The sequence below is a fragment of the Centroberyx gerrardi genome, chromosome 12 (genome assembly GCF_048128805.1).
Source record: "Centroberyx gerrardi isolate f3 chromosome 12, fCenGer3.hap1.cur.20231027, whole genome shotgun sequence".
Classification (NCBI taxonomy): Eukaryota; Metazoa; Chordata; class Actinopteri; order Beryciformes; family Berycidae; genus Centroberyx; species Centroberyx gerrardi.
In genome coordinates this window covers 28,641,356-28,657,207 of record NC_136008.1, presented here as the reverse complement: position 1 = coordinate 28,657,207, position 15,852 = coordinate 28,641,356, and the positions used below count along the sequence as shown (strand labels likewise).

The window sequence follows — 15,852 nt, the reverse complement described above, 5'->3', positions numbered from 1 at the left end:
CACCACTACTACTACTACGAGGCTATTAGAATAATTTAAAATAAATAAAATAAAAAGAGTTTAGAATTTAGAACACCAAGAAGACCAAGTCCGTAATGGTCAAAAGTTAAGTTAGAGAGGATGCCTTTTCCTGAAATGTTATTTTTATCCATCCTATATCAGTCCAAGACTCTGCAAAAATATAATAAACAAGAGCAAAACATCGCAACCAATAGGGGGGTAACATCAAAGAAATCTGGCAACCTAGGCAGCGCCTGGATAACCGGGTACATATGTTTCAATATACCAGTGAAACCGAATGAGCGGTGGTTTGCCTTTTACATGAACGCAATGGCTGATAGTCTAAACTCCTCCTGCACGGGCTGCCCAGACTTTACCAAACGCGCTAACCACGGAACACCAGGAAGTAACAGTAACAAAATCAAAAAGCTTCAGTTGTCAAGTAGCGTAGTACAGAGCGTAGTCGTATAAAGGGTAGCGGCTATTGTCGACGAGCAAAGTATATTTTTATACAGACTTAAGCTAACCAGCTATTGTATGATTTTAATGATGGATAAATTGACCACAGGGAGACAAACAGTGGCCACTTCGGTGTTTGTTGCTGCCGTCGTACTGTGTAGCTTCGTTAGCCAGACGGAATGCCAAACATCTCCTCTACCACCAACACGTAAGATGCATTTAAAAAGCAAAATTATAAGCTGTACCGTACAGACGACCTAAGTTGCAGTTTGGTTTACAGATAACTTTGTATTTTAATAATTGAGTAAGATAACATACACCGCGTGACCGCAAGTAAATATTAGTGCCAGTTAATATGATTTATCACGGCTGGATGTCAACAGAGTCAGCAACCACAGCTGGTCGCTATTCTTGACCTACCATCATGGCTTTTTATTTCAGTCAGGCCAGCAACTCTTTGAGAAGCTAAATGTCGGTTTATCTTTCTTTACAGCCTGCACTGCCTACTCAGAGTGTGACTCGTGTGTCAAACACGCCAAGGTAATTGCCAGGAACAAGTTCAGGTCCAAGATGTGTGTCTGATAAAACCCTGACCTAGAACATCACGCCAAACTCCACTCAAAAATGTTTATTTCATGTTGCCTTGCTTATTAGCTAACGCACGCACATCCTAAAACGTGACTACAGACTCTACTAATCTCCTATACGGCATGCAAGTAATCCACTAAGCACTTTTTTCAATAAAATCTCAAGATTTGGAATTGGTTTGCCTGTTGTTCCCAAAATCTTCCACCAAAACACACCGTGGTGGGCGGTAGCGAACAATGAACCATTGGTAAAAGCTGAAAATGTAATTGAAATAAGTGCTGCTTTGTGGCTTATATTATGCCGAATTTACCACCAGACCCCAATGATTCCTAAAAGCTCTCAAGTCATGTTCTGTCAGATGTGTGTGCTTTTGCAGATAAGCAAGGGAACATTAAATTACCACATTTTTGAATGGAGTTTGGTATAACGGTTTCACCATGGAAGAGTGAATGGAATGTATTGGGGATACAGTCAACTATGACCTTTGCCACAAAATGACCACATTTGTGTATATGTGTTGTATGTACTGTATATAGTCAACTCTGTTCAACAAGTGATTCTCATCTAAAAAGAAACATGAGGTGCTGAGGTTTGATTCTTGTGTTTGTGTATTGTCCATGCAGTGTCTGTGGTGTTTTACCAACAACAGTTGCACAGAGTACCCCGTGAGCTGGTTGCTGCCTCCAGCGTCTGTGTGCAAACTGTCCCAGGCGCGTTGGGGAGTGTGTTGGGGTGAGTTGATCAGAGAGTCACATGATGCGGCATAGATAAACCACGCCTGCCTTTCCCTTTCACTTTTCAGTCCTACAAGAACTCGGTCAATCCCGCTGGTGTTTTTCCACAGGACAAGTGAAAGTCTTTACAAGACACGGGAAACAGGGAAATAATGGGGGATTTTTACCAATGGCTCACTTTACAGGAATATATCAGAATGTATTTTCTAACTTGTTTCACATGCATTACACTAGATGGTTTTCAGCCCCACCAGACTGGAAAAACAACATGAACAAACCAGGAAGGAAGAACATTTTCAGGTCATGAAAGCGCTCTGACTAAGTAATGGAAAATCATGGAAAAGTCATGGCATTTTCCATCACAGTGGGAACGCTGATTATAGTTTATCTAACTGTCCCCAAACTCCCAACTAGTCAGCACACCACAAAGATGAAAAAGAAGTACACTTGGGAGTGAAAACCAGAAGATGGATTGTTGTGATCCACTAATTGATCACAATTACTTGTAACTAATTTACAACAGGCCTAAAACTGGCGATTACATCCTCTCTGATCTTATAAAATCAGGATCAGTCAGTTGTCCTCTCCCGTGAATGATCAGGAAACCAAAAAGTGTTTTTGTGTAATGTTCTTGTTGTCCTTTTACTGGAGAAAATCTAAGTAGAGGGAATACTTCTATGCAGAGAAAGTCAATTTTTCTACCATTTCTCGTCAAAGCAGTGGGAATACTTTCCAGCAGGAGAGAGCACAATTTTTCAGTGTGAGACTAATTATGAGGAAAATGAGAATGGAGGGATAGGATATAGTTTGTAGATGATTCAACTTCAATTGGAGTAGGAAAAATAAAATTGGAATAGTATTTTGTTACACTACTTGTTACTGGGAAAAGTAATATTATTACTGTAATATGTTTACCACCCAACACTGATAAACAAGCACCATAGTAGTACACTGCTATTTGAATGCAGGCCTAGACACAAAGTCTCTTGGTAGCCTTTATGATGCAGTCTCGTTTGATGTCTTGGTTATGTTTTCTCTGGAAACGGAGTGCGTGTAGTTTCAGTACTGCAATGCCAGCAAGATGTAGTTTTGCTAAAGTGTCAGCAGGTGGCACCATCGCCACATAAGTTATGTGCAGTGGTGTCGAGAGTTGGAAAGAGACCCAAAGTGTCAGCCTCCATTTATCATGTGACTCCAAAATGAGGCATGTTCATATTAAAAGCCAATGTGTTTTCTGACTGCGCTTCCCATCTTAATGAATCCCTGATGCACCAGTCATGCACTGACATGTTTTCTAGCGATTGATTATGCCAGACGTTCATTTTGTGCTCGTCCTCTTGTCTGTTCCAGTGAACTTTGAGGCCCTGATTATCGGCATGGGCGTGGTCGGCGGGACCATCCTCATCAGCATCATCGTGTGCTGCTGCTGCTGCTGCCGCTGCTGCCGCTGTTGCTGCAAGAGACGTCCATCAGGGTACAAGGAAAATTCATTTAGATGGCGTCGCGTTTCCGTAATTCACCGTATTTCCGGTTGAATCAGGATGTTGGGGCGGGACATAATGTTGGGAGGGACTGTTCAAAAGTGTTGAAAAATGGTTCACAAATTCTGGATTAGTCAAAATGAATCCATTCCAGCCAGCAAGTTGCAGGTTTTATATTATGGGAGGGGCAGAGGGACGAGGTGGGTTGTCAAAAAATCCTTTTCCATTTCACTGTGACTTGAAACAAAGAAAATAGCCTCACAACATTACTCCTGTGCTCACGTGAAAAGTGTGCTCAATGACTCTTTATGGCGTCTACCACAGTCTCGATCACCCAAATGCCCCTTACCAAATCTTATACCAACTGCTATAAGCCAGTGTACCTCACAGTTTAGCACCCATGAATGTACATACATACAGTCTCCACCGCTGCAGATAGTAAGGCAAGGCAAGTTTATTTATATAGCACATTTCAGCAACAAGGCAATTCCAAGTGCAGTAGCCTTATTATGTTAGCTGACTTTGTAAAACCACTGTCTGTGGAGTCCTATGCGGTGGCGGTCTTATTATGCTGAAGGGAGCATCTCAGTGATCGCTTTTAAAAATGAAAATGTCATGTCAGTCAATCAACTGCGTGCTGGCCTGCCACAGACTGACAGTCATGTGAGGCGCAGCAGCCCAGATCATGTCCATCATCCTAGGGAAGAGAGGACAAAGAGCATGCCTCAAACTCTATAGACACGCACACACACACACACACACACACTCCCAGCATTCATTTAAAGTGACCCTATAGTTATATTTCCTCATAGGTTTTCATTTACCTCCAGGCAATTTTATTTTCTCACCTTTTGTTTGCGCAATTGCCATTAAAGTAGCAAATCCAATTATCAAAGATGACACTTCTCGTTTCTGCAGCAGAGGCTCTCACTTTGCTTTTGAACATCAATTTCCTCCTTTGTAGCTCAGGCCGCAGAGACAATTTACGAGTCAGATACAAGTCACGCTCGAGAGAATGCAGAATTTGAATTACGCTTCCTTTTTTTCTAAGTGGGGTGCGATAGCGGCCATAATATTTTTGTAACGTTCCGTGAGCAGCTTGAAGAGAATATCCCTTAAGCGAGTGTGGCGTTTTGCAGATCAGCGTTCATGTTTGCCTGAGCTGTATTCTGTTGTAGTTAATTTGACACATTCATATGGTTATGATGTCGTTATTCTCTGGTTATATAAACCTTAGTTATTCTGACACTCTGTTCATGCCTTTTTGTGTCTCAAGGCCTGACAGAGACGAGGAGAGATTTTCTAGGAAGAGAGATGAGATCAGACAGCGCGCTGAGGAACGGTAAGAACGTCACACTGGGGTTCAAACTGATATGGGTGTTTGAAGCCTGATAGTGTTCATTTTTGGGGGATTGAAGCTGCCAATATCCGGTATATTCCTGAAATTTGATCATTTCCATGCCAAAAAATGTCAAGTATTCAGTGTTTCCCCCAGAATTGTACTCTTGTCAGGGTGGAAAAGCCCCTGAAACAGCATTTAGACCATGGGACACTGAGACTCTCCACTGAAACCCAGGATACAAATAATAGAAATACATATTCCTGCATACTTGCATGAAATCTAATCAAGTATTGATCAATTCTACAATAAATATATAATCAAACAAGCTGCATCACATCCATTATATCAGAGGTGGACGACCCTGACTAAAAAAGCCAATATACAGTATATCACATATCAGGTCTAACAATACTTCACACCCTCACTTCATTCTGGATTCAACTGCCGCAGCGATGCTTCTTTTTCATATTGCATAGTCTTGACTCTAGACATTCCTGTTCACTCAACATGTTTGGTGCTTGCCTCTCTTAAGATATCACAGCAGAACCGGCATGGGGGGTTGCTACAAGGAAACGGTTCATAATGCTTCAACAAAAGGGTCCGTTGTGTGGATTCAAGCAAATGGTGCACTGTGCGTCTGCAGCCCTAAGACGAAATCCATTTCCCATAGGAGGAATTCCGTGTTCCTCAACTCTCGTCCCTAGACCCCAATTGGATTGCCAAGGCTGAGCAGCTGCTCTTTGGTAATGTGGTCATAAATAGAGAAGACTACATCCTGTGGAGTGCTAGCCACTGTCCAAGAAACAGCCTGCCAGTCACTGAATCATACAGCAGTGTGTATTGTAGCATTGTAAGTAGCCCAGGAACTCTTCCTCTTCCTCTAGTACATAAATGTTTCAGCCTCATCTTTCTATTTTGTGCCTGTGCTCCCAGGCCCTTCATCCTCCAAGGATGGCCTGGTGATGTGTTGGTAAACGGGGGCAGTCGTGCAGAAAGATAGTCTGTAACTGTGACTTATCATCATCACTTGCGGTGCGGAGAACATCGGAGCCCTGGTTCACTGTGTGTGTGTTTGACAGAGAGAGAGTTGAATTAACCAACTTCTATGAGCGTTTTCCTCACATGCCGGGGAATCTAGCCTGGGTTTCCTGTGCTGTGCATGATCAATCCACCGTAGTCCTAGTTAGTGCAGTGACCTACATAGATGCGGTTTGTGTTCTGAACGGGACATCCAGATAGCTAGAATAGGATCTAGGACCCATCATGGGAAAGGCTAGTGCCTCTAGACACTAGTGCCCGGCCTCTAGAGACCCAGCTCATCTGAGCCCCAGCTGGAGAGCAGTCTGGAGGAAACATCAACAGGGCCCACTAGGATTTGACTGATACAGGTTTTTGAAGGCTGATGCTGATATTTTTGGATTGAAAGCGATAGCCGATACTTTGCGCCAATATTCAATATATTCACATTTTTCCATTTTCATGCCAAAAAATACAAGTATTCAGTGTTTCCCCCAGAAGTTTTTTCCTGTTAGGGTGGAAAGGCCTCTGAAACGGCATTTAGACCATGAGACACATTAACTCTCCATTGAAACTCAGGATAATAAAGTTAATTTAGATGGTGTAGCAGCTCCTTAAGGCACCTCAATGGTAGAGAAACTCTGGGATAGACTACTACTTTTAAAAGAAGAAATAATCGACAACTGAACACCTAAATGAATAAATAAAATGTGCAAAGAAAATAAAATTTCATTGCAGATTTTCTATAGCTGTGGCCACTCCATCATATCAGAGGTGGATGACACTGACTGGCTGATATTTGATATTTAATCAAAGGCAAAACCATCAAACTGATATAACGGTCTAACCCTAACTTAGCTGCAGCTAATTAGCTATCCCCACACAAGGCAATGTCCCAGAGAAATAGCCCCAGTGCACAGGTTTCCTTTCAGTTTCATTCCTGAAGGGGTTGATAGAGTAAGGTAGATTTAGGAGAGCAAAGAGAGTACTTGGTATCTTGGAGATTGGACTTGATGACTTCCTGAAACATTCACTCACACTGAGATCCCACCCCGTCACTCCATGTTAAGCTAGCCAGTGCACCCCATTTGTGCCCCAAGGCAACTTGATGGGTTTTTACAACTGATAAGAATCCAACTGACTACTAATAATACTTTGATATCCTTTTAAAGTCATTATTTGCTCAAAAGGTTATGGATTGGTCAGTTTGTTTAAATTGTGATTTAAAAAAGTAGCCTTTTCAATGATAGTTTTTTTGCTTTTCTCAAGATGACACATCCTCAACATCACACGTAATACTTTAGTATTATACATGAAATACAGGATGATAAGGCTTTGAGGGCCTTTGGCTGTTCTTCCTGTCAAGAGCAAGAATTCCTTTTTTTTTTAATCTGATAAATACATAGGAGGCATTGATAAAAATTGGTAAAAATGACCGTCTGCTTGAGTCCAGCACTATTAGGTCTTCCAGTGGTGAGGATCTCTGTTGCCTTTAAATCTTGCTGAGCATTTCCACAGCTGAAGCCAGGAAAAGATTTCATCCCTGCTCAACCTCCTTTCCAGTTCCCTTCTCCTTCTGTTTTCCCTACTTGTTGCATGGATCCATGGCTATGTGGTGGGGGGTTGAGGTTGTCAATCATTCAGCTGCATGCAAGGCGGTAGTGGGGCGGGGGGACAGATGGCAGGCAGCGCTCAGCTACCCTGATTGCCCACAGATCACTACCTGGCAATAAAGCACAGACTGATTTACACCGCCTCTTTGTGCAGAGATGAAGTGAATTGATGCCCCTGGAGGTGCAAAGCACAAAACATCCGTCCAGGCCTTTATTATTGGCTTTGTTATTGGCTGATTGGCTGATGGCAGGTTCACTGCTCCACTTTCACCGCTGGCTAAAACATGGCGGCCGCTGCTGTTGTTCACAACTATTGTGGTTGTAAGGAGGTAAAATGTGACACTCCTAAACAAGCCAACAGTAAACACGTTGTCCCCCATGAACGATGCAGCCACTCCTTGGACAAATCACTGACAAGTTATATAAATGTGAAAAAGGTCAAATTTTTAAGTGCATTGTCTGCTAGTCTTTTCCTTTTGGCATTTGTGGCGCCTAATATTGGTTGATTATACAAATGATGCAGACACCATTTGCGTCGGTCAGTAAATTCAAGTATTCAGTAATTCAAGAAATGGTGGACATTGGTGGTCCTGGAGGCAGATTTGTGGAGCAAGGATAGCTGGAGATATGCACCAAAGTTCATGTTGTTCCAACTTGCGGTGTGGAAGATATACACCTATTGCCCCCCACCAGGGTCAATAGGTGTACACTGGAACACAGTGGTGAGATGCATCATTTCCCTAAGTTTTGTCAAAATGCGTTTAGCAGTGGCTGAAGCATCACATGACAAACGGATAAAGGGAACGAACGGAGACCGATCCATCGTCCCAGTCATGATGGTGACACCACACATGGCCAGCTTACCTCTCAGCTGTAAGGAGTTAGCTTTTTCCTGTTTGTACCTGGGAATACGTGAGTCAGCGGTACTCCCAGAAGTAGATCTTTGAGGTGTTTAGAATGGAACGACAAGAACAGCAGTTCCTCAAAGCTAAGATGCAGTCATTATCAGTTTTGATAGAGGCTAGGCTGGAAGAGGAAGAAGTGTCACTGGAGGCGGGGTGCGAAACGCTCAGTGTCAACCACACTGAGCAAGGTCAGCAGTACCACTGGTGGCATGAAACCACCAGAGTGTTGTGCTCCTCTCAAAATATTTAGTTTTGTTTCACTCTCTCTTTACAGGAAGGTGGAGAGAAAGGCGAGGCACGATGAGATCCGCAAGAAGTATGGTACGTATGAACTCAATCCTACTTTTTATTACCATATGGACTCCATTCAACCTCTTTAATGACAGCCCAACAGGGAGACATGGTACACATCTCCTGTGATGTATGAAGTTGCTGTAGTTCATTTGATCTGTAAGTCTAACACAGTACTAACCACCCCCCCTTTTCTGTTACCTTCATGTAAACCTTGTTTTAACAAGATGCACATTGTCCCCTGTTTGAGCATTGGTTTCCATTTTCTAGGGCATTCTTATTGAATATCATTTCCATGCCTGGTCCCAGTAATGCATTATTCAACAGTATAAGCCTTGTCCCAAAGCAAGGTGATTCAGGCCACGTATATATACAGTACCTCCAGTCTCCCTAAATCAATTTAAGCATGATTTATCATACCCCTGTGTCAAATATAAGCCCTCTAATGACTATCGCAGGATTTTACAGGTCACAACACACAGAGGCAACAGACAAAGGTTTGACCTGGAATAAAGTACAGTCCACAGTCCTGTGGTGTCATTAAGATTTCTATTCAGGTTTTTTTTTTTTTTTTTACCACGGTGCTGTCAGCATGAAGAGGCAAATTCTGCTCAGTCAGACTTCAGACACTTCACTCCTCTGTACATGTATGATATCAAACTTCAGGATGCTTTACAATACTCAATATTGTTTTTTTTTGTTGTTGTTTTTTTTTTTTTACAAATTATGCCTATTATTTATTGAGTAGTATAAGATGTAAAAGACCTGCTACCATTAAACTTAACTGACTTAACAACTCTCACAAGCCTACTACTACTAACTAGTACTACATCTTTGACTAGATTTTGCTCTGATGCTCAAATTTTGCTCAGATGCTCTCTCTCACCCACCAAAAGGTAGGACTTTTTGGACCCTAACCCTCACAGTTCATAAAGTTCAGTTCATAAAGCTCACAGTTCTGTTTGACATTATGGCTCATATTTGCACTTTGACAGTGTGTTTCCAAACTGCTTTTAGCTTGCTTGCAGTAACTTGCACAACCACAAATGCAAATCTGTACTTGTTTCCATATGGGATCGATAATTGAGTGTATCAGACCAGTGTCTGATACAGTGAAGAAAAGACAGCATTATTTTAAGCTGTTAGGTGAATAGGAATGATGTGAGCTCTGAGCATCCCCAGGGTGACACTTCTAACATGGGCCCCTAGTGACCTGACGAGAGGGGGGAGGGGAGGCCATAATCTGACATCTGCTTCTGAAGAGATGTCGAGGGTACGCTTACACTGATACGGCTAATGCCGATATTTTTGGATTGAACCTGCCGATATTTTGTGATGATATTCAGAATCTTTGACAATTTTTATGCCCACAAGATTCCAAAAAATGGATTATGGAGAAGCACCAGTTTTCAGTGTTTCCACCAGAACTGTATTCTTGTCAGGGCAGACAAAGCCTCTGAAACAGCATTTAGACCATCATGGGACACTAAAACTCTCCATTGAAAGACATACTAATGAAATAGTTTTAGGTGTGTTAGCAGCTTCTTAAGGCAGGGCGAGGCAGGTTTCACTGCAGAGTAAAATCCTCCTACAACACACTGGAGTTATTTCTCTGGTCAGACATCTGATATTAAAATAGTAATAATAAAAACATATTGACTAGCTGTGGTCAGGGAGGAACCTCCATCATATCAGAGGCGGATGCCACTGATTGGACCATATCCAATTTGTAATAAAAGGCCAGTATTGCCCTGAAATGTCAGCAAACTGATATATCGGTCTGCCCTAGTGTGGAGCTGCATAACTTAAACATGTTAGGGAAGGTGACTAGTGGGATTGAAGTCTGAAAACATCACCCCTTTTGAAGCTTTGATAAAGGGAAAATCGTTATTTTTCTGTTATTGATGTGGAATGAATTTCAATTGTGTGAGCGAGGAAATCATTTCCCATTGATTGGCTTCACGCGGTCTGTCGCGTGTGTGTGCGTTCGCAGTGTGTCCCCTGGTAGCATCGGTGAAGTAAGATGTCAGGTTATGTGGTTTTTCTGTATGGACAACATGACAGAGTGATGGATGGCGGTCTGCTTCTCTGGCCCCCCGCTCTCAGAAGCCTATACTTCCATAGGGATTGCAGACTAGGCTGTATTCCTTTTCGTACGCTGTCTAGCCTATTCCATGAAACAAAATCCAGTGAGCTACATTACATTCCCTGCTATACAACCTTCACGCAAACTAATGCATTTCCCTTAAAGCAGTGGTTCTCAAAGTGGGGTTGAGGTTCCAGGGTTCCTTGAGCGGTTTTCAGGGGGTCCTGCAGCAAAATGAGGAACAGATTAAGTTCACTGTAATTTAATTCAATAGAAATTATCCCATTGAGATTCACAGCACTATCATTTCCCAATGTACACTGTAGACAGGTCTACAATTCAGTACTAACAACCAAAATCTTACCATATCTTACCAAGGCCACAGTATACTTGCTGCAGAAACAAATTTCCGCAGTTTCATACAGACGAATGGAAACAAAAAAACGAAGTGCTACATTGGCTTTGGAATCTGCAAAAGACTTTTCCATCCATCGCTGTTGTTTCCATCTCCATGCTAACATCTCATGGTGGACTCTTCAACATGAATCATTCGGAGGCTTGGCATGTTGAGCTTGTTAGAGGATTTCTGCACCTTTACGACTGATCAAACGGCTTCTAAATCCTCAGATTCCCTCAGACGCCTTTGTCGCTCTTTCACCACAGCCGTTGCTGTTCTCTGAGTTTTTGTCACCGTTATTTCTGGTTTCCCTAAGTTAAAGTTAGGTCTTTATGAAGAGCGTACGCACATTTGTCCACACATTTTGGGCAACTCTGATTTTGTTTAGTATACCGCCAACTTAAATCTTATCAAATGGAGGTCCGATGCCTATATTTGGGACTATTTGGGGGTCCGTCGCATAAGAAACATTTCAGAATTACTGCTTTAGCGGTCCAGGGTGAACCACTGCACCACAAATCATTGGACCTCGTTTTGTAACCAGGGCTTCTGTGTATTCATGTTGCCTCCCTCACCTCTCGACTTTCTCTGACTTCCCTTTTTCCCCTGTCCAGGTCTGATTACCGACTCCGACCACCCGTACAGCAAGTTCGAGAACGAGTAAAGCAGAAGTGCGTCGGAGGTGTTCCCCAGGTAGCGTTTTCTGCTCCACAGCCGGCCTTATGTTCCCCATTTTAGCTTTGAGTGACGCCCTCCTTCTCCGACACGAACCACAGAGCTGCAGCTGTGAGGACGTGAATCCAAAAAATAGTGTCGTTGTCCAGAATGACCAAATTCAGACAAAGATCACCATTTTACATTGGTTTTTTTAATAACGAAATCTGATTCAAGAAAATATGGGAATTACGTAATTTTGCCTTTTGATTCTTCATGTTGTGGGAGCCTGTTGCAGTATTTCGTGTTGGAAGGCAGATCCTGTGCTTGTTTTTAGACTTCCTGCACATTTTCTTTTGTGTTGTGAAATTTGATTTCATGAGTCAGCAATTTTTTAAATACTGTAGTTTCCATATCAATCTTTGCACTTTGTACATATTGTATTTCGTAAATCAAGATCATCATTATTGCGCAGATGTATTCTGACATGAATAAAAACTTTTGTCTTTTAAGATTGGGGTTTTTTGCTCATTTTAAAAAAAAGTCAGCATCATTTTGAGGACATCTGAAGAGCTTCAAAAGTGAAAGTTTTTGTATCTGTTTAGTCCTGAAAGTCGAAAGGGGGGAAACTATTAAGCAGAGATTGCTACGGTGTCCTCTAGCAGTGGCGGTGTGCTGGGCCGTCTCCACAGAGTCATAATGACAGCTGCACCCAGGGGACACATCAGAAGAGACTGAATACACTTCATCAGCTTCTCCCCCCAGTCCAATGGCTCTACAGATGGGCTCACCTGTCTTAGTAATGACTTGGATGTTGTTAGCCCATGCCTAATACACTGTGAGGCCATTCCGAGCCTTAACTACACTTTCATGGAAATTTGGACTATTACAACATTTTTGGTATTGCAGTGGAGGATCGTGAAGTGCAAGAGATAAGTTTCTTGGGTGCAGTATTTAAAAGTTTTGAACGGTCTTGTAGCAGGTTAAAGCTGCACTAGGGAAGATTCTTTTTTATTGTAAAATTCCACCTAAATCAGCCTAAATCACAAGTTTGGCTGCAATAGAATAGAGCGTCCCATCCCCACTAATGGAGACACTGTAGATTCACCCAGATTTTCCCAAATTAAATTCTGGTGTCAGTAAGGACACTTGTGGGAAACCTTCTCCACATAAAGGGACAAATCCAAACTTCAGAATGAAATCCAGTCACGCCATCAAGTCACTAGAAGTGGTTTAATCTCCTATAGAGCTGGGCGACCAGGGAAACTGCCAATGTGTGGACGCTCAACAAGCTTGTCGGCCCCAAAAAACATTGGCCACGTTTTAACTTTTCCCAGTCATCGGCCGTCAACAGCCAATCGGATTTTGGTGTTTCCTTGTTTCCGTACTGATGTGATTTTGTTTCATGAACAATAGTTCTGCCTGGCAAGTGCAAAATGCATGATAAGTTGATTACAGCCATTGAAAGCTTCCCAGTTCCCTACAACTTTTACTTGAAAGACTACAGGAATAAAACATTTCAAAACGATGCTTGGAGGATGGTCGCATCCATCGTTGGGATTGATGGTAAGCTCTGGAGGACTTATTGAGTTTTTCTTTCTCTTCCTTTTTCTATTAACACTTGCTAGCTAGCTATGTTAACTCGTCAAAACAATGTTATGTTATGAAAGGAAACATGAAAAATGCATGATTTGCCTGTTCAAAACTTTGTAGCTGCAGACCGCTACATCGATGTCATCTGAGCCTCTGGCCCCGCCCACAATCAGTCAGCATTGAGCGACCATGGTAAGAAGAAGGCGTTTAGTTGACTGCCTTCAAACTTACAGGATTTCTGGGTGGTGAAGTCCTCAAAATAAACAGTTACCTCTTAATGCCATCTGCCAACATGCAAAGTGTAGTGCAGCTTTAACCCTCATTCTAATGCTAGTCTTGGCTTCCCTGTTAAATCCATAGGAAGACAAGCACTGCAGATCTGACATGCAAATGAGCAAATGTGCTTTTGTCTAGCTTGTGTAAAATGCATACATGAGTCATTAACAATCCTACTATAATGGAGGAGCAATTAAAACTAATGAAGCTGTAGGTTTGCCTCAATTATCTCAAGTGCTCAGGTCAAAGCAATCACTCAGCAGTATGAAAACATTTCAGTGTGTTATCAAGCCCCCTGCATTCCACGGATGTTTCCAGTCAGAGTTGGTTTGAAACTGTTCATGTTATCTCTAAACTTTGACTGTTGACCAGCTGCTTGTCATAGGAGGATTGTGGACAGTGTGATGAGATGAAACACTGAGACACGTGTCGCTGTGTTAGGTAATTAGGCTCCACTGTTCCCATTCCTCAGCATTACTAATGGTGACTCTGCATTACTGAGAAGCCTGGCAACCTATACACAATATACTGGCCATTCAAAAGTCTGCAGATAATCAAATTGGAGATAGACATGAGCTCAATGCTAGGATTTATATTACTGATGCAGGGCTTGGATATCTTTGGATAGCTTTAATCCAAATAATCAACTATTACAAGCTGACTTAAGATGTATTATTATTATTACAAATGGGTCACTGTCATAATAACACATAAAATAACTTCACACATTTTTTGCAAGGAGAAGGTAGAGAGAAAAGAAGAATAATGATGGAAAGGAGCAATGCTAAAAAATGGAAGAAAATTAACATTTCTATAAAATACTCATGAAAGTGTTTTTTTCTTTTTTTTTACATCATTAAGGAACTTATCAATCAATTAATCTCTATTAAAAATATGTTGAGTTTGAGAGCATTTATGAATTACAAAATGATTACCACACAATATGGAGTTAACGGCAGATTCCACAGCCTTATATATATCAATATAACATATAGCCTATATATAATATTTCCCACACCTTGCCATAACCAGTTGCCACCCATTCCCCATTGCTAAAATCTAGATTTCTGACGCATATTTGGAATAATACCTGATAGATTTACTTATGTGTATTATAATGATGATGTAGAGAAAATGTGCTGATTGACGATACAACGACCGGGCACCGTTCACAGATGCAAGCCGCTGACATTCATCTATCTGGCTTCTCAGGCAAATATTTCTCCTCCACACAGTACGGGGGGGGCGGCGCTGCGGCTTTGACGGACAGCCTCTGCGACCAATGGGAACGCAGCGGTCCCCTTCCCGTCTCCACCAATCCCCGCGTCCCGGGCGGGGTTTAGGGGTCGAAACCAGAGAGAGAATCCCAAAAATGACATCCAGATTGCGGTGGAGCAGGGAGTGAGTGGGGCGAAGAGGAAAGGAACAACTCCTCCGTACCTAGATCTAGTTTCTGAGAGCTCACCAAAGAGAAAAGACGCACGGATTTGGATGCCTCTTCATCCGAGTTGGTTCATCGCCGACTTTTTGGTTCCCGCGGTAGAAATGTAGTTGCATTCTTTGACTAAAAAAAAAAAAAAAAATCTGGGAGGCATTTCCAAATAGTAGTTTATGCTGTAGACTCCCGTTTCCTGTGTTTGGCCAGTGCGCTGCACGGCTGAAGCCCCGGTCTGAACCCCCCGGTATACCCGACCCCCCCTCCCCTCTCTCGCTCTCCTTCTCCGCTTCTCCGAAGACCACAGTCCGCTGAAAGTCGGGGGAAATGTGCGACCTGATGCCAGCCTCCCAGCCCGCGGAGAAAATCGGCAAAATGAAAAAGTTGAGGAGAACTTTGTCGGAGAGTTTCAGAAGTATAGGTAAGAAACGGCCGTGTTTTGTTTTTTTCTTTTTCGCATTCAGTCCGTGTGCAAAAAAAAAAAAAAAAAGCTGGAGTTGTCGAAATCTCTCCAGCAGCAGCAGCAGCAGCAGCACCGACTGAAGGCTTCCCATTGGGGTGATGCATGGGCAGAGTTGGGGTTACTAGCAGGGGATGCAGCTGAATTCAGTCTGCACACGTTTCTATTTGCAGAATATATAGCAGTTACAATTTTGGACCTAAATACATAGTTTAAGTATGAAGTTATATGGAAATAAAGGGAAAAAAACACGCATTTTGATGTTTTTCTTGAAAATCTAATCGGCTTCTGTTTACGTTCCTGCTTGTTTTTCCTATGGTGATCTTCACATAGACCAAGGTCACAGTTCACAACATCACTGGTTGTCACTGGTTATTATAAAGCTGTGAGTTGAAGCCATAGACTGTGGCTGAAGCTCATCAATAGGATGCTGTTGCAGTCAGTATTCTATTAGCTGCATTCAGAATAGGCAGGTAATGCATGTCGCCTGATTATGATGCTGCTGTGAAGTGTTGCCTATT

The 15,852-nt window shown here is 42.3% G+C and overlaps 2 protein-coding genes across 2 annotated transcripts in view; both read left to right on the top strand.

Annotated features, from left to right (window-relative positions):
• Nucleotides 1-414: 414 nt before the first annotated feature.
• LOC139913913 (pituitary tumor-transforming gene 1 protein-interacting protein) lies at nt 415-12,079 on the top strand. The gene is made up of 7 exons (XM_071902073.2): nt 415-667; nt 953-999; nt 1,671-1,779; nt 3,132-3,255; nt 4,539-4,604; nt 8,414-8,460; nt 11,528-12,079. Exons 1-7 carry the CDS (start codon nt 538-540, stop codon nt 11,575-11,577), a joined length of 573 nt encoding a protein of 190 aa, XP_071758174.1. The 5' UTR covers nt 415-537; the 3' UTR covers nt 11,578-12,079.
• A 3,119-nt stretch (nt 12,080-15,198) lies between these two features.
• cdk14 (cyclin dependent kinase 14) overlaps nt 15,199-15,852 on the top strand; it is a 159,735-nt gene continuing 159,081 nt past the window's right edge. Inside the window, exon 1 of the mRNA XM_078287238.1 lies at nt 15,199-15,292. Within this exon, the coding sequence (XP_078143364.1) occupies nt 15,199-15,292 (94 nt within the window). The remainder of the gene's footprint in view (nt 15,293-15,852) is intronic.